Genomic DNA, 13,949 nt, shown 5'->3' on the forward strand with positions numbered 1-13,949 from the left:
ATAGGAAATGTTTATTTAACTATAGTGAAATTTTATTCCTTTCATTTTTAGTATTAGCACTTAATTCTAATTGATTAGGAAATGTATTTCAAGAACATTCTCTTTAGAAGATATCAGTGAGATATCTTTTGATGTTGAAAAACTTTTAAATGTATCAGAACTAACCTTGATGCCAGCAAAAATAATGTTTATAATTCATACACATACACAAAACAATTTTAATCCTGTTTTCATTTAAATGAGATTTATTTCAAGGACTAGCTCCTTACGTTTCTTAAATAAGATACAATCTGCTCATCAAATTCCTGTTTTCCTTCAGTTTTAAACATTAACTTGAATGAAAAAGACTTTTCTGAAGGAAAACCCTCAAATGAAAATCACAATTGGTAGGCCAGTGCCGCGGCTCAATAGGCTAATCCTCCACCTTGCGGCACCGGCACACCGGGTTCTAGTCCTGGTCGGGGCGCCAGATTCTGTCCCGGTTGCCCCTCTTCCAGGCCAGCTCTCTGCTGTGGCCAGGGATTGCAGTGGAGGATGGCCCAGGTCCTTGGGCCCTGCACCCGCGTGGGAGGCCAAGAGAAGCACCTGGCTCGCGGCTTCGGATCAGCACGGTGCACCGGCCACAGCAGCCATTGGAGGGTGAACCAACAGTAAAGGAAGAACTTTCTCTCTGTCTCTCTCTCTCTCACTGTCCACTCTGCCTGTCAAAAAAAATTTTTAAAAAAATCACAATTGGTAGCTTTACTGTTTATTTTCAATACATGGTTTGCTTGTGTATTTTGAATCTGCACACTGCTATTTTTGACACTTCATCTTTCTTACACTTTTATGCAGCTTTGCAAATCAATCTATCATCAGAGGTTTACTTACCACTATTTGTATCATGTTGTACAGTGACATTGAAAAAAGCCCAAAATTATTATTAAATAGAAAAATTTTATTTTTCTATTTATAATGTGATTTTATTTCCTCTCATTTTTAGCATTAATGCCTAGTTCTAATTGTTTGTAAAATACCTCTTAAGATCATTCTATTTTGAAAGCATCAGTGAGATCTCTTGATAGCACTAAAAATCTTTTATGTATTTAAAGAGGTTAGGGAAAATGTTTTATTGGGGAAAAATATATTTCTTTGGAATCTTTTGCCTTATGTAAGAAAATGGAAAAACTAATTTTTTCATGATAGAAAAATATAGAACAAAAGCCAATTCTGTATCAGGAAAATAATTTTGAAACCAAGAAAACAACATCAAACCTACATCAGACATACTCATCAGAAAACGTGGTTCATTGTTGTTTGGTTTGGTTTTATTTCCTTTCATGTGTTCATTGTCCCTTACTTGGCACCACTTGTTCCAGAGAAGATGTAAGCACTGCCACTATTCATGGACTGCCCTGGGGCTTCAGTAGTGCCAAGCAGAGACATAATAAGGCAGTGATCATTTTCCTTATTAGCTTCTAATTTGTTTAGGATTTCTGAACCACTCATAACCTTCCCATAAATGCAGTGGTTTTGATAGTATACAAAATATAACTTCTTAAAGACTATAAATATTTGCACTAGAGAGAATATAACCATGGTTTTATCTATATGATGATTTAAGGAAAGATACTTAATGTTTAAGATCTAAATAAGATAATTCCTATAATAACCATTTATTGTTGAACCAAGTATTTTATCCTTAATTTTCCATTCTGACATCAAATATTTTTTTGTTGTGAATCTAATTTCCTTTACTTAAAGTCATTGTGTTCTTTTTCTAAGTAGCCCTAACTCTAGGGGTTCTTTAAGTTTAAGAACAAAGCTTCTTGCCTTACTTTTGTTTTTCTGCTGATCATGTTCAGTTATCCTACAGAGGTCCATTTTTTTAAAATCTCATGGATGATCATTGTCATGACTGAGTGTGCATCTTTGGTTATCCACAAAGATTAGAGCCCTGCCTGTCTTTTGCCCTGATATATGTTTATATCCAAAGTCACCATATCAAACATTAATATCTGCTAAAAATAAGTGTGGCTCTGAGTATGATTCTATATGATTTGCACTTAAGATGAAAGTTTTAGGGGGTTTGTAAACATTACAAAGAAAATCAGTGTCTTTCCTGGTATGTGTTTAGATATTTCCCCCATTTTTCTTGAAATTTGATCTTGAGTGAGACATTTGTCCTACTTAAACTGTGAGTGGTCAGGAAAGTGGAAAACGTGACCTAGAATTCAGTTTGCTACCAGCATGGAGTCATTAAATAGATTTTTCTTTTTGTGTGTTTTGAAGATCAGTGAGATTCATTTAAATACTAATGGGAAAAAATCATGTAGTACCTCTCATCCCTTTAAATGAAGTTTTCAAAATTTTTAAACACCTTTTCAAACATAAAAACCCAAACTCTTTCCTTATAATGTTAGATGCATTTAATTCTTAATTTAAAATGCAAATTTTTATGCTCTAATATAGCAATACATGGTCTTCAGGTGATTTTTTAAGTTAGTAATGTTATACTAGAAGTGCTTATGTCACTATTTTACATGTCTTTAAAACAATTTTGAGGCTTAATATACCTCCGATAAAACTCATCCATTTTAAATGTATAGTTTGATGAATTTGAGTAAGTTTAGGTACCACTATGCAACCATCTCTATAACCCAGATTTAGAAAAACTGCTTCAGTATGGATTTTTAAAGGCTTGTTTCTACTCTCAAAGAGATTAATTTTAAATGTGAGAACTTCAATTAATCACATTTCTAATTAACTTTATTTCAATTTCTTTTTTTAAAAGATTTATTTATTTGAAAGGAAGATTTACAGAGAGGCAAAGGCAGAGAGAGAGAGAGAGGTCTTCCATTCCCTGGTTCACCCCCAAATGGCTGCAATGTTCTGAGCTGAGCTGATCCGAAGCCAGGAGCTTCTTCCGGGTCTCCCACAAGGTTACAGGGGCCCAAGGACTTGGGCCAACTTCTCCTACTTTCCCAGGCACATTAGCAGGGAGCTAGATTGGAAGTGGAGGAGCTGGGACTTGAACCAGTTCCCATATGGAATGTCAGCACTACAGGCAGCGGCTTTAGCTGCTACACCACAGTGGCAGCCCCAACTTTATTTCTTTTTTTTTCCAACTTTATTTCAATTTCTACTATCCCCTTCCACTGTAGTAAATAATGTTGAAAAATATGTTGGGTTTTGGAGTAGGAATAGACAAATTATTGGAAGACAGCCCATAATAGAGTGGTGTATAGAACCATTTAGAAAACAATGTTAAGACCACTGGAATAAATGGTATTAGGGAATTTGATTAAGCATTTAGAAATAAATGATGCTAGAACACTATTCTCTAAAATAAATTTTAGGTATATGTTATTTAAATGAAAAAGATAAGGATAAAACCAGAGAAAAATAAACTAAAAATTCTAGATATAAAAAGTCAGTTGGGGTATTAAAAAATTTAGCTTAAAAGAAAAAGGAATATACTTTTTGCCTACATAAATATAAAAAAAAGGTGAGAAAGTTTAAGATGGATGAAAAACTGGGAAAATACTTGCCATAAATAGATATGGAGGGTTAATGTATAGTATGTAAATGTTATATTCAAAATAACAAAAAACACCAACATGTAATAGATGGACATATAAATCAGCAATTTGAAAAAAAGTGGCCGGCGCCGCAGCTCACTAGGCTAATCTTCCGCCTGTGGCGCCGGCACACTGGGTTCTAGTCCTGGATGGGGCACCGGTTCTGTCCGGTTGCTCCTCTTCCTGTCTAGCTCTCTGCTGTGACCCAGGAGTTCAGTGGAGGATGGCCCAGGTCCTTGGGCCCTGCACCCACATGGGAGACCTGGAGAAGCACCTGGCTCCTGGCTTCAGATCATTACAGTGCGTGGGCCGCAGAGTGTCACTGGAGCGGCCACTGAGGGGGTGAACCAACGGAAAAGGAAGACCTTTCTCTCTGTCTCTCTCTATCTCACTGTCCACTCTGCCTGTCAAAAAAAAAAAAAAAGAAAGAAAGAAAGAAAGAAAGAAAGAAAGAAAGAAAGAAAGAAAGAAAGAAAGAATCACTGATATGTCTGTCAAACAACAGAACTTCCAAGTGCATGAACCAAAACCGTAAAAAACTGAAAGAAGACATAGACCAGTCCACAGTTATACTTGTAGGCTTTGTCTACTCGTTTTGAAGAATTGACAAAACTGCTGGAATGAAAGTCAATGAGAATTAGAAGAGCTGAACACCAGCACCATACAACAGTATGTAATTGACACGTTCAGAGCACTTCACCCCTATACAGGAAACCAAATTCTTTTCAAGTGCCCATGACCATTTAACCAAGATAGACAATATCTGTACCATTGAGCAATCGTCAACAAATTGAAAAGAATTTCAGTCAGATATTGCAGTCAAAATGAAACTCAAACAACAGACTTCTGTTAATTCAGTGATAAGAAATGAAGACTGAAGGAAATTTTTAAAAAAATAAGTTAGTCTTTCTCACTTCCTGGATGTTTGTGGCTGCACTTGGATGGAGGCCATACTTCACCTAAGACAGGAAGATGGTGGCTGCAACCAAGATGAAAAAGTCACTGGAGTTGATCAACTCTAGACTCCAGCTTGTGATGAAGAGCAGAAAATACATACTGGGATACAAGCAGTCGCTGGAGATGATCAGAACAAGGCAAAGTGAAACTGGTCATCCTTGCCAATAACTGTCCAGCTCTGAGGAAATCTGAAATGGAGTATTATGCACATTGGCCAAAACTCACGTCCTTTACTACAGTGGCAGTAATGTTGAATTGGGCACAGCATATGGAAAATAATACAGAGAAGGCACTCTTTCTATCATTGATCTAGGTGATTCTGATATTATTAGAAGCATGTCAGAACAAACTGGTAAAAAGTAAATTATGCAAATTTTTCTTTAATAATACCTTCCACAGCTTATTTAAGAAATAAATAAAATAAAAATCTGTTAGAACTACTGAGTTTATCAAGGTAGTAGGATATATAATTTAATACATAAAATTAATCGTATTCCTACATACAAGCAATGAGTTGCAAATCAGAATTTCAAACATAGCACAACTTACAATTTCTACAAAATAACAATATGTATGTATTTAGCAAAATATCTACAGGTTCTGTATGTAAAATCTGAAACACTGATATGTGAAGTCAAAGAAAACCTCAACAAATGGAGAGAGATTCTGTGTTCATGGATTAGAAGACTCAGTCCAGTAAAGATGTCAGTTTTATTCAAATTCCCATTAAGTTTAATGAAATGATGTCAAAATTCCAACAGGATTCTAATATTATAAAACATCAAAATGCAAAATAACTAAAAAAGTTAATTGGTTTTAAAATAGAAATTAATGGATTCTCTACTATCATTTTTAAATAAAGTACCTGATTTCTCTTATAGTTTCAATAGTCAAAATTGTGATATTGATGGCAAGATAGATACAGAGTCAAACTCTCTATATTTTTAAATTTTTATTAATATAAAGAACAGATTTCATGGATTTCATAGGTATGAGTCTAAGAAGATAACCGTAATGCCACCCTCCCTTTCTCCCTTACTCAATCCCTCTCTTCCTTCCTTCCTTTTTTCTTTGTTTAGTTTTTGCAAAAACATGGTTTCAGTCCACTCTGTAATCCCAGGCTTAATGCTTCACTAACCATAATACTCAGCAAATAAAAAATATGAATCTCTTTAAACATCATGGTTAACTGATTTTTGACAAAGAAGCAAAGCAGTTTGTTGGAGAATAGATGGTCTTTTCCACAAACGATATTAGAAGCACTCTGACCTTAGAATCAGCTCTTAAGGCATTCTGGTTTGGCTGAAAAGCCCATGAGGGCATTTCAGGTATGGAAAGCCAAGACACTGTGGCAAAAAAATTCTACATGAAGTATCTCTGTGAGAGAGACCCCAGTGGAAAGAAGTGGCCATCAAAGAAGGATGTACTTTTCTATGAAGGGAGGAGAGAACTTCCACTTTGCTTATGACCTTGTCTAAATACTGACAGAGATTGTGAATTCAAAGGCTTCCATAGGGTTGGCAACTCATGTCAAGAGCCTCAAGTGATCACTGACGTCATACATGAGTGTTAATTGTCAAATTAACAGAAGTCACTGTGCACTAACTTCCCATGCAGGACTCTGTCCTCAAAGAGTTGTAACAAATATGAGACTTAATTGTAAAAGTTGTTCTCAGTTTTTATTTGTGAGCATGTGTGTGCAAATTGATGAAATCTTTACTTAGTATAGAATTGGTCTTCTGTGTATAAAGTTAATTGAAAATGAATCTTAATGAAGAATGAAACTGGGAATGGGAGAGGGAGAGGGAGAGGAAGAGGAAGGAGGAGGTGGTATGGGAGGGCAGGTATTGTAGGAAGAATCACTGTATTCCTAAAGTTGTACTTAGGAAATTTGTACTCATTAAACAAAAGGTTTCTTTGGGGGAAAAAAATTATATTAGACCACGTGGACAGGCAAAAGGAAAACTATGGAGTTCAATCCAAACCTTATACCTTGTTAAGAATTTGACTCAAGACAGTTATATTGAAGATTTCTTAGCTACGACATCAAAGGCACATTCCAGAAAAGAATTATCAATAAATCTGACCTCATTAAAATTTTAAACTTTGATCTACTAAAGACCCTGTTAAGAGGATGAAAAGCCAAGTCATAGCCTAAGAAGAAATGTTTACAAATCATATATTCTCCATAGACCGTGCCTACAGAATATATTAAGAATTCTCTTTGGGCCAGTGCTGTGACGTAGTAGACTGATCCTCCACTTGAGGCTCTGGCGTTTCATATGGTTGCTGGTTTGTGTCCTGGCTACTCTGCTTTTCTTCTGATCCAGCTCTCTGCTTATGGCCTAGGAAAGCAGTGAAGGTGGCCTAGGTTCTTGGGCCCCTGCACTCGTGTGGGAGACTTGGAAGAAGCTCCTGGCTCCACGCTTCAGATTGGCTCAGCTGCAGCCATTGAGGCCATTTAGGGAGTGAACCAGCAAATGGAAGACCTCTCTCTCTGTCTCTGCCTCTCTCTGTAACTCTACCTTTCAAATAAAGAAATAAAATCTTAAAAAAAAATTCACTAAACTCAATGGCAAGAATACCAACAATGAAATAGAAAATGGATAAAGGACTTGAACAGACATTTCACCAAAGAATGTGCATGCATAGCAAGTGTTGCACATGAAATGCTTTTATATACAAGCAGTCTTCTTAAATTTTATTTTTTATTTATTTGAAAGGGAGGTGGAGTAGGGGAGGGAGAGAGATAACACAATCCCATCTATTGGTTCACTTTCCAAATGCCTATGAAGCCAGGAGGCTGGAATTCAATGTGAGTCTCCCACATGAGTGGCAAGAACCCTATTATTTTCACCATCACCACTACCTCTTAGGGTCTGCATTACCAGGAAGCTGGAGGTACAAGCCAGAGTCTGGTATTAAACTCAGGTACTCCAATGTAGGGCACAAGTGTTGTAACTAGTGTCTTTAATATTATTTAATGAATTTTGCTCTCTTCCAAAATTTCTTTCAATGTTTTTCTTTAAATGAGTTGCAAGTATTTTTATCAATATGTAAACTTCAGAATAATTCATATTATTCAAATCGTATTTTAGGCTATTTAATTTGGAACTTCTCAACAGTTTGTCCTAATAATCACACTTTTCCTTTCCCTTTGTAGGTCACCATTTGCTGCTGTGACAGACTATTCAGTTACAAGGAATAATGTCATACAGCTCTGCTTGGAATTAACAACAATTGTGCAACAGGTATTAGCTAACAAACTTTGCGTTTGTTAATTTGCTAATAATTTCTTATTCCAACAATGAAACGTATTCTGTTTACTGAAAGTTTATAAGGCACTGGTTTGAAAGTTTCTTATTTTAACATAAACATTGCTTTAACGACCAATTATGTAATCATTTATTGGAAAACTAATCATAGAGCCCAATAATCAAGGCTTTCATTTACAAGAATATAAAACAGAAACCTGAACCTCTAAATACATCATTATGATTATAATGCCTGTTAGTCACACACTTTCAGTAGGATTGACTAAACTATATTATTGCCCTTCACAAAATTAAATTATCCCATTCAGAAAACGATCTCAGTTTTGCTGTAAGACATTGTTATTTTTGCTGTTAGACATTGTTAGTTTCACTTAGTATGTACACATACAGACAACTATGCATAATAGTTTTTATCAATGCTCTAATTACCTGAACTGATTTTTTTGCTTTGAATATTATCTAATCCAGAATCAAATGCCTTCAGGACTCCATCAGCTAATATAAAAGTTTGAATCAAGCCTGTTACAAAACAAGAAGAAATGGTAGAGATTGGGGTGAACTTATTAGTACATATATCCTATAAAATTTTACTTAAATCTAGTTAAGCATATCTGTGTAGTCTAAGCCCTTCAGCCACCTTCTGTGTAAGACTAATGTCAGCCTATTGCTGCTGCTTCTTTCTGAGGTTGCCATTATCCAATGATGCAGAAATGAAATAGAGGTTAATGTATAATAGAAAAGATTACCTGACAATTTAGGGAAATTGTTGATTTAATTTATTGTTCAGAATTCCCTGCCCTTAATTACTAACGACAATTGTGAATATCTTATGTTGGCATATTTCCTCGAAGAAATAAGAATTTTTAAAATAATTATTTAAGTCCTTCAGTATATTTTTTGTTGTACTGTATATATTTTATTTGTACCGTATCTCTGGAACTGTAGATTTTCAGATGTTTCTCATTGAAGATCAGACAGTAACTTTGTGACTTTTAGTTGTGGAACACATGAGATGTTCATCAGAATTATGTCATGGAAATGATGTTATTCAAAGAGTCATTAATGAAGATGGTGAAAATTTTTAAAGCTTTGAAGTGCCCTAACAGTCTTACTGTATTTCTTATTTTATGTAGTGACATAAATTAATAATTCATAAATTAATAAATTATGACATAATTTAAGGATCATAACCAGATTTTTAAGATTAAACCAGAATTTTAAGGATCATAACCAGATAGGAGTGAGAGACATGGCATTTTTAGGGCAAGTGTTAGTAAATGTTTTATGTAAAGGGCCAAATAGTAAATATTTAAGGCTTTGGAAGCTGTCTTTCATAACTACTCAACTCTGTTATTAGAGCATAAAGGCAGCCATAGATGAAGTATAAATGAATAGATATGGCTGTGTTCCAGTAAACTTGATTTAGAAAAATAGGCATCGGGCCAAATTAGGCCCATGAGCAATAATTTACTGACCTACGTTCTGGGGCAATGCTGTTCCATTTTTATCTACCAATCAGAGCATTTTCCTCACATGGAAATCTTAGAAATTCAGATTTGGGGGACTAACCTTCAAATGTACTGTGATCAGTGCCCAGGAATCTGTTTTTGCTAGGCTTTTTTAGGTAGTTCTAGTTCTCATACTTTGTTCTAGGGCAGAAAAGTAAATATATATAATCTATGGATTTTTGGGTGACAGTTATGGATTATCAGTAGCATTTCTTCAAAAATATATTTTTAAAGGCTTTGCTTCTTTCAAAGGCATTAAATTTTATAGCAGATTTGAGATGTGGATAACAGATGATTAATTTCTTTTTACTGTGAGAGAAATGAATTTCTCTGTTTCAAAAGGTACTTAATAGGGACTGGCACTGTGGTGCAGCGGGTTAACACCTTGGCCTGAAGCTCCGCTATCCCTTAATGGGTGCCGGTTCGAGACCCGGCTGCTCCACTTACAACCCAGCTCTCTGCTATGGGCTGGGAAAGCAGTAGAAGATGGCCCAAGTCCTTGGGCCCCTGAACCTGCGTGGGATACCTGGAAGAAGCTCCTGGCTCCTGGCTTCGGATCAGCACATCTCTGGCCGTTTCCGCCAGTTGGGGAGTGAAGCATCGGATGGAAGACCTCTCTCTCTGTCTCTGCCTTTCCTCTCTCTGTATAACTCTGACTTTCAAATAAATAAATAAATCTTTAAAAAAAAAAAAAAAAGAAAGACCTAGGTTCTTTCTTTAAAAAAAAAGGTACTTTATAGGTACCTAATAGTTATGTAATAGGTATTGTACAGTATTTGTATGGTAATCACTCAAAGCCTCAGAAGTCTGTATACAAACAATAATTATACAGTCATCGATACTTACTGCTTCTTCTACATATGATCTGCAATAACTACATTATGTGCATTGAGATTTTGATTTATGCATGAGACCCAAGATAACTGAAATACCAAGGAATTAAATGGAAGAATTAGAAGTTTTTTAACTTTTCATATAGAAGAAAGCCATTTTTTTTAAAAAAATCAATATGATGTCTACTTTCAAAATAATTTCCAGTCTAATTATGACAGAACAGACAGTGTTTTTTGTTTCTTGTGTCTACTTCAAACATCAGTAACTGGATAGCTGGTTAAGGTTTGCTTTTGTGTATTGGGCCCACCTTAGAATGTCTTATAAACCAAGACTGTAATTCTAAATGTCAGCCATGATAAATTTTCTTGGTATCTTGTAGGAGAGTATCAGGAGATTTATTTTATTTTAATTTGTAAATGTCAATGATGCACAAAGTAATCTTGAAGAAAAGTTACCTTTTTTAAAAAAATAAGATTCATTTATTTATTTGAAAGGCAGAGATGCAGAGAGGCGGAGGCGCAGAGAGAGAGAGAGAGAGAGAGAATGAGAGAATGAGAGAGAGAAACTTCCATCTGCTGGTTCACTCCCTAAATGGCCGCAACAGCCAGAGCTGGGCCGAAAAAGCCAGGAGTCAGGAGCTTCTTCCAGATCTCCCGTGTGGGTGTAGGAACCCAAGCACTTGTGCCATCTTCCTCTGCTTTTCTAGGTGCATCAGCAGGCAGCTAGGTCAGAAGTGGAGCGGCCTGGACTTAAATCAGTGCCCATACGGGATGCTGGCACTGCAGGCAGCGGCTTTACCTGTGATGCCACAGCACCGATCCCAAGTTACTTTTCTTTTAAGCTTTATGTTATGAATGAGGTCAGAAACAGGGAGTTTTCTATTTTTAGAACTCATACATTCTAGATCATATGTTGATCACTCTAACCTTCAGCTATTTTATCGAGAATAATAAATGAAAAAATTTTCAGTGAATTAAGGTTTTCTGTAGAGACAGGTAAAGTGGTAGATGTAGTTTGTGTCAGATATAACTAGTACACACATTCTGTAATTTTTAAAAATCTACCAACTAATTAATGATTCAGTTTTTGTTTCCACATTCATGAACGCCTGCTATTGACAGCTATTTCATAGAAAACATATACTGTTACATTGCTCTCAAAGGCTTGCTTATATTCCCAACAGGATCTTTTAACAGTTCCACTCTTTTGCTCAACTTTCTCTTTAGGAATCTTATTTTAAGGCAGTAATGGGTTTAAATTTTGCTATTTACAGGTCAGGAAATGTTAGGTACAAGAGAGAAAGGTTGCTTGTACAATTTGAACATTCAGTCTTGACCAAACACAGAGATGTGCTCGGAACATCAAATGACTTTCTGTACCTTTCACCCACTATATACTGTTTTGAAAAGGATGCTATGCCCTTCTTGGAACATTTTGTTCTTACATTATCAATTTCTGCTTTTTAAAATTCAGTAGCTCATACATTTTGTCACAGTTACTTCTATTTCATTATTGTTTTTCTATCATGTGGCCTGTTTCATTTGTTGCCTTTAAGATAGTTCAGAACAAAAAATTTTCTCCTTGATTTTTGCCTTTCCCACCTCATTTAAGCTTGATATCTCAAATATTTTGCTTTTTTCCTTAAGATTTATTTTATTTATTAGAGAGAGAGGTCTTTCAACCTCTGGTTCACTCCCCAAATGGATGCAACAGCCAGGGTTGGGACAGGCTGAAGCCAGGAGCCAGGAGTTCTTCCAGGACTCCCACATGGGTGCAGGAGTCCAAGCACTTGGACCGTCTTGCGCTGCTTTCCCAGGCACATTAGCAAGGAACTGGACGAGAAGCAGAATAACCGGGACTCAAATGGGTGCCTATATGGAATGCTGGCATTGCAGGCAGTGGCTTAACCCACTGTACCAGAACGCTGGCCCCAATATCTCAATTCTTACTTTATCTAGGTCTTTGTTGTGCCATAAAGTAAATAATAAATATGCATTTCTTTTAGTAAATCACATCTTCATGACATTAAATTTAATCTACTGGATGTGTAAAGTCAATCACTATAAGATTAGTCATTTCTAATTTCAAGCTTCAGTTTTGTCGTTTTCAGGAATGTCCCTGGTTTTGTTTTTTGTTTTTTTTTTTTTTTTTTTGACAGGCAGAGTGGACAGTGAGAGAGAGACAGAGACAGAGAGAAAGTTCTTCCTTTTGCCGTTGGTTCACCCTCCAGTGGCCGCCGATGGCAGGAGCCAGGTGCTTCTCCTGGTCTCCCATGGGGTGCAGGGCCCAAGCACTTGGGCCATCCTCCACTGCACTCCCTGGCCACAGCAGAGAGCTGGCCTGGAAGAGGGGCAACCGGGACAGAATCCGGAGCCCCAACCGGAACTAGAACCTGGTATGCCGGCGCCGCAAGGCGGAGGATTAGCCTAGTGAGCCGCGGCCTAGGAATGTCCCTGTTTCCAAATTGATTACAAACTCTTCTCTGGAATTCTAAGTGTTCTACATATGTTTCTAACTCAACTTTAGTTTTATGCAGCTGAGCTTTCGTGTATCTTAACTTTAAGTACTCTGACTCGGGCAAATGACTTATCATTTGTTAAATATATCTTGTAGTTTATGTTTTTGTGTTGTGAGGACTTACAGAATATGCTCTGTAAGTTTTTAAAAATATTTAATTGAACACAAATTGAACATGTTTATGGGCTACCATTTGCTCTTTTGATACATGTGTATATTATATAATGTTCAAATAATTAGAGAAAGAATATATATTTCCTCAAACATTTATCACATTTGTAGCAAAAAAAATCAAAATAATTTCTGATAGCTTTTTTGGAATATATAGTTCAATATAATGATCTGTGTCACTCAACTCTGCAGTAGAAGAGCAGAACTTATATCTCCTGTCTGTACCTTAGTCCTCATTAGTCAACTTTTCCACACTCCTACCGCCCCCACTCTCTCCCCAGCTTTTGGTAACTACCATTATACTTTTAACTTCTATATAATCACCTATTTTGAGACTCTACATATGTGTGAGATTCTACTCTATTTGTCTCTTTTCTGCCGGAATTATTTCACATAGTATAATCTCTGTTAAAATTGTGTGGTATCCTTTAAAGCCTTTGGGAAATACCACCTCATTCATGAAACTTTTTATTTTTCCCATAACTGTACCTTCCTCCTAATTTGACCATTTATAGTTAATGTCATTACTGATGTGGCTGGGATTAAATATAGCAGCTTGCTGTTTGTCTTTTATTTTTCCCATCTGTTCATTGTTTTCTTTTTTTCTGTTTACAGATGGATTATTTTTATGATTCCATTTGGTCCCCTTTGTTGACTTATTAGCTGTAATTCCTTGTTGAATGGGCAGAGGTAGTATCTCTTACCTTACTTTGTTTAGCAGTCTGCATCAATCTGTTACATTCTAGTATGAATAATCTGACTTCCATTAGTTTGTAAAATCCTTAAAGTTAGGAACAGTGTCTTATATTCATTTTTGTATATAATAGATACTTAAAATAGTTCTTAAATTAACCTGAGCCTAATTACTGCAGGGTTTAGCACATGGCCATTTGTACTCTTCTTTTTTATTTTTTTAAAGATTTATTTATTTATTTGAAAGGCAGAGTTACACAGAGAGAGGAGAGGCAGAGAGGGAGAGAGAGGTCTTCCATCTGCTGGTTCACTCCCCAATTGGCCACAATGGCCGGAGCTGCGCCAATCCGAAACCAGGAGCCAGGAGCTTCTTCCGGGTGTTCCCACATGGGTGCAGGGGCTGAAGGACTTGGGGTATCTTCTACTGCTTTCCC

General features: G+C 36.3%; 1 protein-coding gene and 1 pseudogene across 7 annotated transcripts in view; both read left to right on the plus strand.

Moving 5' to 3' along the window:
- The window catches only part of CNKSR2 (connector enhancer of kinase suppressor of Ras 2), a 315,289-nt gene that overhangs the window by 71,808 nt on the left and 229,532 nt on the right, over positions 1-13,949 (plus strand). For all 7 annotated transcript variants that reach the window (XM_002719953.5, XM_002719954.5, XM_070067189.1 and 4 more), the window contains exon 4: positions 7,681-7,768. In XM_002719953.5, the coding sequence (XP_002719999.1) occupies positions 7,681-7,768 (88 nt within the window). The remainder of the gene's footprint in view (positions 1-7,680; positions 7,769-13,949) is intronic.
- Positions 4,399-4,969, plus strand: LOC138847693 (large ribosomal subunit protein eL30-like; annotated as a pseudogene).

This window comes from Oryctolagus cuniculus, chromosome X (genome assembly GCF_964237555.1).
Source record: "Oryctolagus cuniculus chromosome X, mOryCun1.1, whole genome shotgun sequence".
Taxonomy (NCBI): domain Eukaryota; kingdom Metazoa; phylum Chordata; class Mammalia; order Lagomorpha; family Leporidae; genus Oryctolagus; species Oryctolagus cuniculus.